Consider the following 13,326-nt stretch of genomic DNA (forward strand, 5'->3'; position numbering starts at 1 on the left):
GTATCTTTGTGTAGTCCCAACTCATAATGATTAAGGCTGACCTCTTTAACCAAAGTGACAGTGTGTAACTTCAACAGCTAGAGCATAAAAGACAATCCAGCTTTTGCTTTGCACTCTCTTGGATTCTGGGGGAAGTTTCCATGTCATGTCACTATGCAAGAAGCCCCATGGAGAAGTTCACATGGTAAGAACCTAAGGCCCCTGACCAACAGCTAGCAGCAACTAGCCACCTATGTGAGTGAGACATCATGGAAACAAATCCTCCAGCCTTTATCAAGTCTTCCAATGACACAATCCCAACCAACAACTTCACTGCAACCTCATGCGACCCTGAGCCAGATCCACCTAGCTAAGTTGATCCTGAATTCCTGACCCACAGAAACTGTGAGAGAACAACAGTTTACTGCAGTTTTAAACCACTAGTTATGAAGCAATAGATAATATACAACATTAATATAATTATGTGTCAATGACTATGTACTCAAGTTAAAAGAAGCATAAGGTAAGCACTATAACTAAACATTCATTAATAACATGTTGTCCTTTAATTCTTGGATTAGTTTCTTTTAATTCTATAAACGTATTCATAATAGCTGCTTAAATCCAACATGAGACCAATCAGAAACCATTTCTATTGTCTCAGTTTTTCCTGAATATGGGTCTCACATTCCCTTAATTCTTTGAACATAGCTGCTTAAATCAAACATTAGGGCCTAATGGAATCAGTTTCCTGAGTATAAGTCACATTTCCCTGTTTCTTTGCACATCTAGTAATTTTTGGTTGAAAAGCAGAATTGTGGAAAATGTGTAACAATGAATCTATTTTGTTTTTCTAAGGATTATTGTTTTCTTGTTGCTTTGTTCTAACAAGAATTTAACTTCCCTGGACTCAAACTGTGAAATGCATCTCCCCTTCAGTGTGCAGCAGCTGACGTTTCTCTTCAACTGCTACTTTATTAGCCTGCCCCTAAGGATATACCTGTGCCTGTGCAGTTTAGGAATCAAAGACATAGGTAAATTTTATAGTCAAATTAATGGGCTCACCCTCTTTAAGGTTCCCCTGTTTCCAGGGCTCCCCAACCTAAATTTCCAGTTGCTCCACCAGTACTGAATTCTGCCTTTTGATAATCAATTGTGTTAGAAATTGTAGGAAGGTGTAATGTATGGATCAAACCAACTTGAACCATAAGCAGATAGCTAGCTGCCCTACATGACAGCAGGTGTCAGCCTGTCTAAAAGGAAATGAGAAGCAAAGATACTTATAATAAAGGAAGTCACTGAAACCTAGCAGAGTTTACCCAGAGTTTTGATAATAATTAATAAATCACTCTGTCTTCCCCAAGGGGAAGGCTCCCCCCACCACTCCGTGGACCTGTTCGTGAAACTAAGATAAGGAAGTCTTTGTGATCGTCCCAAGGAATCAGCCCTTCCTTAAGATGTGCAGCAAAGCACTTCTACTCCTGGACAAACTGCCATAAATACTTGCCCAAGTCCCAGGAAAAGCTGGAGGTCTCACCCAGGAGGGGACACTCTGCCTGGGACTGCATGCCAGATAGGACTCTGATGGGCTGAAGAACTGGGACCTCCCCAGCCAGTAGTATCAGATGTGGGGGCTTTCCCCAGCTTGGTGAGTTTTTCTTTTTCTTTCCTTTATCTGCTGGACAGGCCGCTTTGTCTGCTGCGCAGACCGCTTTACTTTCAACTATAGTGTCATTAATGATAAACGTTTATAACCCTAGTTTGGTGAGATTTTTCTTTTCCTTTCCTTTGTCTGCTGGACAGACTGTTTTACTTTCAACTATCATATCATTAATAATAAATGTTTGTAATCTTGTAATTCAATAAATTCTCTTCTTTAATGTTATACTATATCAGTTTGTGTCTCTTCCCACCTCCCATGATTCAACTTGCAGAACATGCAGGAAGATTTCCTCTTTTTGCCTTCCAAACTGTATGTATTTCAGTTAACACGTTCTGCCAAAAGCACAGCAAACTTGCAAATTTCACCAGGAGCTCTGACTTTTAAACGTTTGCCCCACCTTCACCTCCACTCCAAGTCTTTGCCAGGATTTTTGCAGGGCTCTTTAGGGTCTGAGGTGCGTGTGTAATTTAGAGGTCACCCAGGGATTCAGGCAGAGTTTATACTCAAATTTTAGGTCTCAGCCCTTTTGTCTTCTTATCTCTTCTAGTTCCAGAAGGTAGTCTTAATTTTCCATTTGTTCTGATCAGTGAACTGTGTCATCATCATCTTCAGGTGGTAAGAGTATGGTTTTCATGCCAGATGTAGGGGGCTGGGAGCACCCTCAGCAAGAAATCCATAATCTCCCAGTTTTTACCTAATCAGTAGTAGTCTTTAAAGAGTAAACTCATGTTTCTGTCTGCCTTTTGTCATTTTCCAGAGTCTTTAATTCCAGAGCCAGAATGAACAATTCTGGACAGTTTTTAATCACTGCTACCTACAGGAAGAACCGCCTGAATTCTTCTAGCTGCTATTATTCTCAAGTGTCTGGACTTTTTCAAAAGGCTCCTATCCTGTCTCCCTGCTTCCACCCTTACCTTCCTACAGGGTCTTCTCCTTAAGAAGCCAAAGTCAACCCTCTGAAACATAAATCACATTGTATCACACTTACACAAAAAATCCTCAAAGAGCTTCCCATTTCACCCAGAGTAAAATCCAAATTTTTACTATGGCTTATAAGCCCTCCATGAAGCTGCCACCACTCTAACCTCAATTCTTACCAACACACCAAGATTCCAACACACCAAGCATGCTCATGCTCCAGTTCAGGCAACTGCTGTTCACTTGGCCTGAAACATTCCTCCCTCACTCAGAGAGGTGCATGGCTGACTCTCACTTTCTTCAGGTCTCATCTCAAACTTTATCTTGTTAGAGAAGACTTTCCTCATCACCCTAAGATAGCATTCCTCACCACCTCCCCACACACCCCACCCTAAACACACACCATCATTCTTCATTTCTCTTCCCTATCTTGCCTTTCTTTACTGTATTTACCACTACCTGATACTATTTTTTACAATGTATATATTATTTACCATGTATCCACTCTCAATGGAATGTAAGCTCCATGGGCAGTGACTTTGTTCTGTTCAAAACCGTTATCTTAGGACCTAGAACAGTACCTGATTGATAGAAGGTATTAAATAGATATTCAGTGAAATGAATGAATGAAGTGCTATTTGTTAGATACTATTCTTAACCATTCCTATGCATTAATTTATTTAACTTTGACAGTATCCCCTGAGTAAGTACTATAATTATCACCATTTTACAGACGAGGAACTGAGGTAAAAAAGGTTGAAACAACTTGCCCAAGTTAAAACAGTTAACGAGTAACAGAGCCAGGATTTGAACCCAGGCAGTCTGCTTGCAAAGCCCATAATTTATGCCCTTGAAATATAGTTATTTTCAACATCTTTCCTTTTTATTTTGGAGAATTAAAAAAAAAAATTCTCCTGTTCTTTTTAGACAAACAAAGAGAAGAAGCTTTTGGGGCTCTGACTAGCCCAGAAAATCACCTGGCAAAGGAAATCTGTAATGGCTACACAGAGGATTTTTAGAAACAACTCTGTCATACAAAACACCAAATTATTGTGCCAAACATCTGTTAGTGTTCTTTCACACACTGTGCATTAACTCAGGAGCCCTGAGAATTGTGTTTTCTTATAACCGCTGCTACAGAACCAGCAGAAAGCCATACTTATTGTGAGTCCCTAATGGAACTCCACTCCAGTCTCCTTGCATGCTCCCATCTCAGGGTTTTTACATTCCCTGTGTCCACTATCTGGAATGTTCTCCTCCAGATATCCTTGTGGCTAATTTTCCCCCTTACTTAGATCTTTTTTTACAGAGTCATCTCAATGAGTTCTTGCCAGAACAATCTATTTAAAATTTCAAACATTCTCTCTTTATATCCCCTTTATCAGCTCCTCCCTTATCGAGTTTATTATTTCCTATGGTACTTAAAAAAAATTACCTATCTTTTCCCTCTAGAATGCAAGCAAGATGAAGGTAGAGATTTTTGTTTTATTTGCTATTTAAGTAGCTCCTAGAAAAGTGTGTGGCACATAGTAGACACTCAGTAAATGTTGGCTGATTCATTTAATACTAAAGGCAGCTGACCGTTTGCAAAAATGAATATTTTGTATAAAAAAATTCCAGAGCCAGAGACATTTCAAAGGTGAACGGTTTCATCTAGATTCCATTGCTGTTGGAGGGATACAAAATTGGTTGTCAGATTTTCCCCAAAGATGTTAATAACAAGTGGTGTCAAACATTTCCTCATTCATTTATTCAACCAATATTTATTAATTACCTACTCCAAACAGGTATTTTTCTAGGCAGTAGGAATATAGCACTGAACAAAACAATTCTTATATTCTTGAAGGGGAAAGGAGACAGTAAAAAAATAAACAAGGAATGTATTCATGTCAAAAGTATTGACTTTGATAATAAAGGGACTTGGCAATTCATTCCTAAAAGTTCAGAGTAGATTTCTATCATGGTGATTAAAATTTCAGACTCTGGAGTTAGATGACCCGGGTTTGAATTGTTAAAGTTCAACAGATCCAAAACAGAGTCACTCATGCTAACCTCCATGTCAGCACACAGGAACTCAGCTACTTTTGTGCTTCTTGTAAAAGCTCAGCTCTCCCATAAGTTGAACCCTGAGACGAACCAATCCTAAAGCAACAACTCATCCTTCCCTATATAAGGTGACCGTAATTAACCAACAATGTTCCATATTAGTATAAAAGCCAACTAATAAGAATTCATTGTGCTATACTTCCTTGTTCTGCTTATAAAAACCCTGCACACTCCGTTGTTTGGCAGAACTCCATGTCAGCTTGCTGGACCAGGAGTTGCCAGATTCATGAATTGCTAAGTAAAACTCTCTGATATCTTGACTAAATTAACTGTCTGGTAATTTTATTTAACAGAATAGTCCACTACAAGGTGCGCCCTTGGCAAGTAACTCATTAAGTGCAGTTTTACAAATTGGTGATAACAGAACCCATCTTGCAAGGCTGATGTAAAGATTAAATGAGAAAATATGCTTAAAAACAGTACAGTGCCTGGTACATAGTAATATAATTAATATAATATAAATATAAATTAATGTCATGATTATTATTAGCATATGTAAGGCAATCTAATTTTGCCATTGTATGAAGAGCAGACTAAACTCATTAAAGTCTTGTGCTTTATACTTAACCATTGTATATTGTGTGTGTATGTGTATATGTGTTTTGGTAAGCCCCTATGAGTCCTTCAATAATTCATTCATTCAACAAATAGTCATTGAGAACTTAAAGCACGGAAGGTATTTTACTAGGTGTTGTGAATATATCAGTCGACAAGCCCAATGTGGTCCCTGGTCTTCTGGACTGAGTAAAGTGGCCTAAGTACAGGGTACTATGAGAGCAAACTGAAGAGGTGCCTAACTTTTCAACAATAAACAATGACTTCAAATCAATCAATATTTACTCAGTGCTATTATAGAAGACCTTCTAGTGGTGCTTTCAGCGAATGCTCAATGAGTAAAATTCACTGGCAAGGTCAAGGTGGGCAAGGCCTGAAAGCAATGTCAGAGAAATTCCTGTTAGTGTCCTCTCATCATTCTACTTCCAAAATATAGTCCATTATTAGTCAATTCTTCAAATAACTACAAGAGTTATCATTCTAAAATCTAAATTAGATTAGATCATTATATTGCTTAAATGGATCCAATCGTTTTCCATCACACTTAAAATCCCAAATTCTTTCCAAGGCCTAGAAAGCTCTACGTGATCCAGTCAGCCTTCCTCCCTAACCGCATTTTCGTGGCTTCCCCGCATCTAGCTCCAGCCACTCCAGCTTTCTTCCTGAACTTCAACCAGCCTGGTTTTTTGTGTGTGTGCCTCAGGGCCTCCTCTGTGGTTCTCTGGGGCAGAAATCCCTTTCCCTGGCTTACTGACACCTCATCCTCCTGATCATCTAAAGTTAAGCAGCCTCCTCATACACAGTCAACATTATACTGTTTTATTTTCTTCTTGATCATTATCACCATTTCGTATTTATTTAGTTAACTGTTGATTTATCTTCTGCCGTGTTTCCACCTAGAAACTATAAACTTTGTGAGAGCATGTCCCTCCCTTCCCCCCCAAACAATTACTATTGAATTACTAAACGAATGAACGCCCATACCCGGTTTTTTGAGTGTTTGTAGCTACACACAAACATACTGGAACCAGGGCGATCAGGAACCAGGGCGACATCCCGGAAGGGCGCCCGGGCGGCACTCGATCCCCGACGTCCCCGCCCTAACCCTCAGCCAATCTAAAGGCCCCTCGGCTTCCATTAGGGAACGCGCCCCGCAGGGCAGGACCTTCTCCTCGGCTTCCCCGCCCACCCCGCGGCTCACCTGATCTCCCCACAATTTCCACTGGGGGGCGCGTCTCTGCATTCGCCTTCGTTGCCGACCGCCTCAACACAGAGAGCACCATCACCGGCGACAAGTCGACCAACTGCTCCCACACAGATTCCGTGTAGAAGTCCACCGTATGCGCATTGGAAATTGGCAGGGCGTCCCTCAGAAAGCGTAGCAGGTCCTGAAGCTTAGCACGCAGCGTGGGCAAGTCCTGGGTCACCGGGAGCGGGCAAAAAGCCGCCATGACACTCACCCTCCTGGGCTGTAGGTGGCGCAAATGTGGCGGTGAGGCGAGTGCTTGCCACAATGTAAGCACAGGCTAGAAAAGTCGAGTTCAGAGTCAAACGCTAGCTCAACCCATTGCTTCGAAGGCCGATTGCTTTGGCTTGATGACGTATTTTAACAGCGACCGGGGGAGGTACGTAGTCTGCCATGGCGCCGATGAGGCCGCCAACGAGGGTGCGGGCAGGGAGTTTGGGGGCGGCTGACGAAGGAGTTTCTCCGGTTGGATTCAGGAATAAGAAAGTGAAACAGAAAACGTGGCATCCTAACCATCTGAAGGTCCATGCGGGAAGTGTCCGCGAGGGTAGGTAAGAAGGCAGCCTCTTGAAAGGCTTCAGGTTTGTAAGGAGTAAAGCACGGAAGGACTTTACTCCTGGACCTACTTGGGAAGACTGGGCAGTGTTGTTAAACTTAAATCTTTAAACATCTTTCCGGACTTGATCCCGTTTGGGATCAAAAGTCTTTTCCTCTGCATTATTCCCCGGGAAACCGTAAACAGAGCTTACGGGTCTACGTGTATGTATTATGTATATGCATTTGTGCGTGTATTGTGATAAATGATAAGGTGGTTGGAAATATGCTATCTCCAAACCGTTGATGAATACAGATACCCTGGCAGCACTCCAGTCTTCTTTTGTTCGTGTTTATTCTTTTGCCTTGCTGTCTGTAAGTACTCTCAAGTCTCATTTGGAATATATAGAATATTAAATAAGTTCAGTCTTCTGATAATTGCTCGCTGTTCAGGAAGTCACATACCATCTTCTTTTTTTCTTTTGTGTTTTAGTATTTTCAAAAATCCAGTCGTATAACAGTAAGTTTCTCTGAAGTAAAATGATATTTGAGCTTTTTTTCTATTTTTAAATATTTGTTAAAAACCCGGATTAAGTGTTTTAAATGAGTTAAGAATTTGTTTTGATTTGCGAGTACGATACACGGGAGTTGTACAGCAGCCTAGACTGGTCAGTTTTCCTTCTTTGAGATTCGTAGCTGGGTGTCTGCACTGACTAATGTTGGCCTGGTCTTTTGCAAAAGGCCAACATGCTGTTTAATCGCCTTAAATTTGTTTCATGGAATGATTTTTAAAGCAATATCAAGTAATTCTAGCATCTGAATGTGATGATGTAAAAAGTTTTTCGTGTTTTAATTATCAACTATTCTTCATGTAACTTATTTTCTGCAAAAGTGATTTATGACTGGCATTCCTCAAATTAGGGCAAGGCTTTGCATTTCGAAGAAAACTGAAGATTCAGCAAAATTACAAGAAATTGCTATGGAAGACAAAAAAGGCTCAAACCTCACAAGAATCCCAATTCACAGATCGATACCCAGATCATCTGAAACATCTCTATTTAGCTGAAGAGGAAAGACTTAGAAAGCAACTTAAAAAAGTTGACCAAACTTTCTCAGAAGGACAAATTGACCAACCTTTAAGAGAACAGTGTGGCGTTGATCAGGCTTTGTCTGAAGAACACTGTAGCATTGAGCAGCCTCTACCAGCAGGACAAAGTAGCGAAACAGTAAAGTATGTTTTTCTTCTTTTAAAATCTTTTACTTTAAAAAATAGTGTTTTTATTTAATAGTTTAGTGGTGTTTTATTAAATGGTTTACAGGATAAAATTATGTAAGAATTGGAATTTTTCTTATTTAATGCGTTTAGAAGTCACAATGTTATTAGGTAAAAATATTTTCATGGTAGCTTTCTTGTTAGCTGCAATTACTGAATTAAGTGGTTTAGCTTAATTGAAGAAGTAATGGAATGAGAATTAAGAGATCTGGGTTTGGGATGTCATTCTCCCAAGTACCATTAACTTCTTTGGACTACAGTTCTTAAATTATTTAAAAATAATTTTTGAGAAGATTGTAGCATAGTAGTTTTACAGTGTGAATTCTGAAGCCAGGTGTAACGTGTTGGTGCCTCAGTCTTCTCTGAATGGGAATGAAAACATTTAATTATGTGAGTTAGAACCACAATGTTGTACTGCTCCAGGATGGATCATTCACATAAGACTCTGGTATGCCTGACCTATCTAATTGCGTTTTATGAAGACTAAATAAATTAATTTATGTAAGATGCTTAAAAAAGTGTATGGTACATAGTAAGTGATACATGAGTATTATCTACCACTACTGTGATACTTCTCTCAAAATATGGTCTGTCGTTTGCTTCATAGGTCATCAGCTTTTGAATAGATACTGGAATAAATAAAAAAAACATCAAATTGTGTAAATTGGTACAAGAATAAAAGGTTTCATTAAAAAAAAAAAAAAAACACCGAAGAGCATAGTTCCAAAACACTGGTTTTATAGACCTAACTTTTCTGTCTCTGCACTTGCCTCAAGTGAAAAAGCAATGCTAAAACCTGAAATTGCAAAGTCAGGTGTTACATGGGATCAAAACTTTTTACTAAAATTCTCTCGTTTAAACTTGTGAACTATTTATGCTGAAAATAATAGAAGTAGGAACCCAGGGGAAAGTGTAATTGGGGATAAAGGCAGAGACATGAAAAGTTTTTCATTACACTTGCCCATCATATTATTCAATAGTGGATATAAAGCTCAGGCAAAAGATAAGCACTAAACATATAGATTTGAGTCATACTTGGTGGTAACTGAAGTGATAATTGTAAGGCAAGATACCTTTTTAATGATTACTTATTATTAGAAGGTGTGAAAAGGAAAAAGCTGTCATTGAAGAAGTTAGAGCTGTCAGAAATGGAAATAGGGAGAACAATGAAAGCTAAGTCAGCAGAGGAAACTTTCCAGAGATAGAGAGTGGTCAATTGTCGAATACTACAAAGTCCATATTAAATAGGACTAAGAACAGGTCTTTGTTTTGTGGACTAGGCAATCATTAGTGACTTTGGACAGAGAATTTTCGATAGAATGACGAGGGGCTATCCCTGATTAAGTTTTCGGCCACACATGTATGTGGCAGCTGAAACCATGGTCATGGATGTGACTTCCCAAAAATAATATGGAGACTTTGGAGACACGTTGGGGAAAAATTTGGGGTGAGAAAGAGAAAGACGCTCCAGCAAATCAAACTATGAAGGAGCAGTTAAAAAGGAACAGGAGAGAAGAATGTCACCAAAACTGAGGGAGAGATGTTTTTAAAAATAGTGAATGGTCAATTCAGTGAAGATTGAAAAGTGCTCATTAACTTGATCATCATATTTGGCCATCATGATTTTGGTGAGGGAAGTTTCATTGGAATGGTAAGAGCAGAAATCAGGTTGCAAAGAGTTAAAGAGTGATTGGGAGGGGTTGATGTAGAAATAATGGTCATAGTCTATTCACTATTCTTTAGAAACTTGAATAAGAAAGGATAGGGAATAAGAGATTGGTAGGTAGAAAGGGATTACCGGGTCTGGTGATTAGTAATGTATACATGTATTTACTTTAAGAAGGGAGCTACTAAAACATACTATGCTGTGGTTGTGGAATTGGTGTGGTGAAAGAGGAAAGGGATTATTCCTGGATCAGTTATCCTTAGGAAATGGATAGAATCTGGAACAAAGTGATTGGATTAGCTTTAGCGGGGGGTGGAGGGGCACCTTCAGAAAGGTGAGAGGTACTTCAAGATAGAACTACTTTAAATGGGGACTAGATCCATGGTGTGGTCATTAATGACTGAATAGATGAAATGGAATAGAGAGGAGGTGGTCAAAGAACTTTGAGATTAAAGCTTATGTACTTAACTTTCCTAATGCTCTTCAACTTAATGCCTTTTTCAGTAAGTCATTCATATATTTGTTTCATTTTTTTTTTTAAGGCTCTTTCAAAGTTTTCTCTTTTCCCTGGTTGAAATAATGCTATTGAATTAAGCTGCCATCTATAACTGTATTTTAAACTGAAGCTATAACTGTATTTTAAAAATCTTATTACTTTTATGTTGTACTAATAAATTAATGTCCTTCTCTCTTTCCCCCTTAACTGATTTGCATTAGTGAGATTTTTTTCCATGTTTGACATAATTATGGTTATACTGTTTTTAGTCCTTGTGACTTACTTGTCTTAATTTATTTTATAAAGCTCCATTGCTACTTCAAAGAAATGTAAAAAGAAAACATCAAATCAGAAAGCACAAGAAGAATATGAACAGGTAAAAGCAAAGCGTGCTGCTAAGAAACAAGTAAGTTCTACTTTTTAAAATATTTTTAGATGCATTTTTCCTTATTATCCTAAATGTGTATTTCTAAGTGTCAGGCACATGGTATATTTCTTGTTGAAAGAAAGAATGGTTTGAGCACAACTGGAGACTTAACATATTCAAATTCCTTGATTGTTTATGTTGTCTCAGGGAAGTAATACTAGTAGGTCAAGAATAGGATTTTAAAATTTCCTTTATGTAGAACTAGGGCTTCTTAATCAAGAAAATTGACATTTTCTTAGCACTTGCAGATTCCAAATGTTAATATAAAAGCCAACATCATTACCCATGAGAAATGAAAATTAGTAAGAACTTTAATTAAATAAGGACTCATAATTGAAGATAAGAATATTTAAAGGTTTTTTTTGTTTGTTTGTTTTGGTTTGGTTTAAGAAACTCCATAGGTCTAAACTAGAGTCCATATATACGTAAATTCACATATAAGTTCCAGACCTTTTTGTGCTTATTAAAATAAATGAAGTACTAGACCATGTGAGGTACAATTTTAAGTGATACAGCTTAGCACAGAATTTGAATTTAAGAGATCTGTATATGAGACTCAGCTCTCAGTTCTACCGGTGATCTGGGACCTTGGGCAAGGTACTTTCAATACTGTTGAGCATCAATTCCTCATTTTTAAGATGAAGATAATAATATCTCATACAGAGTTTTGAAAGAATGTGCAATAATGTATGTGAAGGCACTTTATAAATTATAAATCATCATACAAACGTTAAGGCTTAGGCTGTTACAGAGAAAATAGAAACAAAAATACATGTATTACATTATTTAAGGACTTTTGTTTAACTTTTATATTTAATTTTAGAATACCATAGTGCATTTCAAGTAGTACTTTACAGGTCCATATATAACTTTGAATTTTTTTTTCCTTATATTCAAAACAAATTAGAGTCTTTATCTTAGGAAATCTCATGAATATGCTAATTGTTAAATGCTCAAAATCATAAATGCCTAGCACAGTATTTAGCACATATATGGTAAGAAATAAATGCTTCTTGAATTAAACCTGTAAATTGGTCAGATGACATTAAAAAGAATTCCAGATAGAGCTTTCTGGAAATGAAGATTTTAGTGTTAAATAGAAAATGGGAAAATTAGATAATCTCTAAGGTCCGTTTTAATTCTTTCACAGTGTGCGATTTAAACAGCTATCCTCCCCCAACACACACACACACACACACACAACCTGATCTATAAGATTGATAACCAACTGAAGAACAAACAGGATGCCATGGATATAATTTAGTGATGAAATCATTACATAAACATATGCCTTCTCTGTTCCATGATATAATTTTATTTGCATACAAATAATTAAGGTTGTTTAATAACTTTTATATTATTCCATGTTATAGTATGCATTATAATAGTGTGAAGGCATAAGAGGGTATACTACTTCAATTATGTGAAATAATTCATATTTTGCAAAATACAGGAGGCAAGCCTTAAAGCATTTGTGTGCTAATGGTTATTGAAAAACAACTTTTGAAATACATCAGCTGGTTGTTAATAATGAAAATTACTAATTACTAATTAAAATATGTTAATAATTTCAGGAATTTGAGAGAAGAAAACGAGAGAGAGAAGAAGCTCAGAGACTCTACAAAAAGAAGAAAATGGAAGTGTTCAAAATATTGAGCAAAAGGACTAAAAAAGGCCAACCAAATTTGAATTTACAAATGGAGTATCTTCTTCAAAAAATACAAGAAAATAAATAAATCAGACATTTTGTCCTTAATCAAGGGTTAAAATATTCATTGTCTATTGGGTTATTTGATGTAATGCACCTCTGTTTTTAGTTTCCTAGCTGCTAAAACAACTACCATACATTGGGTTGGCTTAACAACAGGAATTTTTTGGCTCACAGTTTCAGAAGTTAGAAGACTTACTTCCTCCCAGGGTTGGTATCTTCTGGCTGACTGGCAAACTTTGGGGTTCCTTGGCTTTTCCATCATGGCAGTACACATGGTAGCATCTTCTCCTTTCTCTTTCAGGTTCTATTAACTTCCAGCTTCTGGCAGCTCTCTCTGGCTTCTCTTTCTGTGTTCAATTTCCTTTACTTGTAAGGACTTCAGCCATATTATAGTAGTAAGGTCCACCCTCATTGAATTTGGGCACACCTTAACTACTAACATCTTCAAAGGTCCTGTTTACAAATAGGTTTACACCCACAGGACGAGGGATTGGGACCTGAATATGCTTTTGTGGGGGCATGATTCAGTCCCCAGTAGCCTCCTAATGATTAACTATAATTTGTCAACATAAACTGAATTGCTAAGCTAAACCAAATACAAAATGTCACAAATATATTTGTTCTTGTAAAAGAAATTTTTCTATGTAAGCGATATATAATATGGTTTGTTTCTTATTTTTTTTTGCCTCTGAAGAAACATTGACCTGAGGAAATGAATTTGGGAGACAGGCTAAAATGCTCAAATATGTAAT

The 13,326-nt window shown here is 37.6% G+C and overlaps 2 protein-coding genes across 9 annotated transcripts in view; one reads left to right on the plus strand and one right to left on the minus strand.

Moving 5' to 3' along the window:
* Positions 1 to 6,714, minus strand: part of METTL25 (methyltransferase like 25) — a 124,959-nt gene extending 118,245 nt beyond the window's left edge. For 3 of the 6 annotated variants that reach the window (XR_005218340.1, XM_037845932.1, XM_037845931.1), the window contains exon 1: positions 6,423 to 6,714. Coding sequence is in view for 2 of the 6 variants with exons in the window: in XM_037845932.1 (XP_037701860.1) it covers positions 6,423 to 6,672 (250 nt within the window). In the remaining 4 variants the exon portion in view is untranslated. Of the gene's footprint in view, positions 1 to 6,205; positions 6,390 to 6,422 lie in introns of those variants that run through there. The other 3 variants (XM_037845935.1, XM_037845933.1, XM_037845936.1) reach the window with 2 other exon arrangements.
* A 140-nt stretch (positions 6,715 to 6,854) lies between these two features.
* CCDC59 (coiled-coil domain containing 59) lies at positions 6,855 to 12,634 on the plus strand. Of its 3 annotated transcripts, none has more exons than XM_037845937.1 (4): positions 6,855 to 7,014; positions 7,923 to 8,232; positions 10,743 to 10,842; positions 12,438 to 12,634. In XM_037845937.1, exons 1-4 carry the CDS (start codon positions 6,861 to 6,863, stop codon positions 12,597 to 12,599), a joined length of 726 nt encoding a protein of 241 aa, XP_037701865.1. In that variant the 5' UTR covers positions 6,855 to 6,860; the 3' UTR covers positions 12,600 to 12,634. The 3 variants fall into 3 exon arrangements, with proteins under 3 accessions (XP_037701865.1, XP_037701868.1, XP_037701867.1); XM_037845940.1 differs by having other exon boundaries at positions 6,883 to 7,018; XM_037845939.1 differs by lacking the exon at positions 6,855 to 7,014 and adding an exon at positions 7,031 to 7,376.
* Positions 12,635 to 13,326: the final 692 nt, after the last annotated feature.

This window comes from Choloepus didactylus, chromosome 8 (genome assembly GCF_015220235.1).
Source record: "Choloepus didactylus isolate mChoDid1 chromosome 8, mChoDid1.pri, whole genome shotgun sequence".
Lineage (NCBI taxonomy): Eukaryota > Metazoa > Chordata > Mammalia > Pilosa > Megalonychidae > Choloepus > Choloepus didactylus.

Coding starts and splice junctions, on each gene's coding strand:
- CCDC59 (XM_037845937.1), top strand. CDS start 6,861: ATGGCGCCGATGAGGCCGCCAACGAGGGTGCGGGCAGGGAGTTTGGGG. Junction 8,233..10,742: donor CAAAGTAGCGAAACAGTAAA/GTATGTTTTTCT, acceptor TATTTTATAAAG/CTCCATTGCTACTTCAAAGA. Junction 10,843..12,437: donor AGCGTGCTGCTAAGAAACAA/GTAAGTTCTACT, acceptor TAATAATTTCAG/GAATTTGAGAGAAGAAAACG.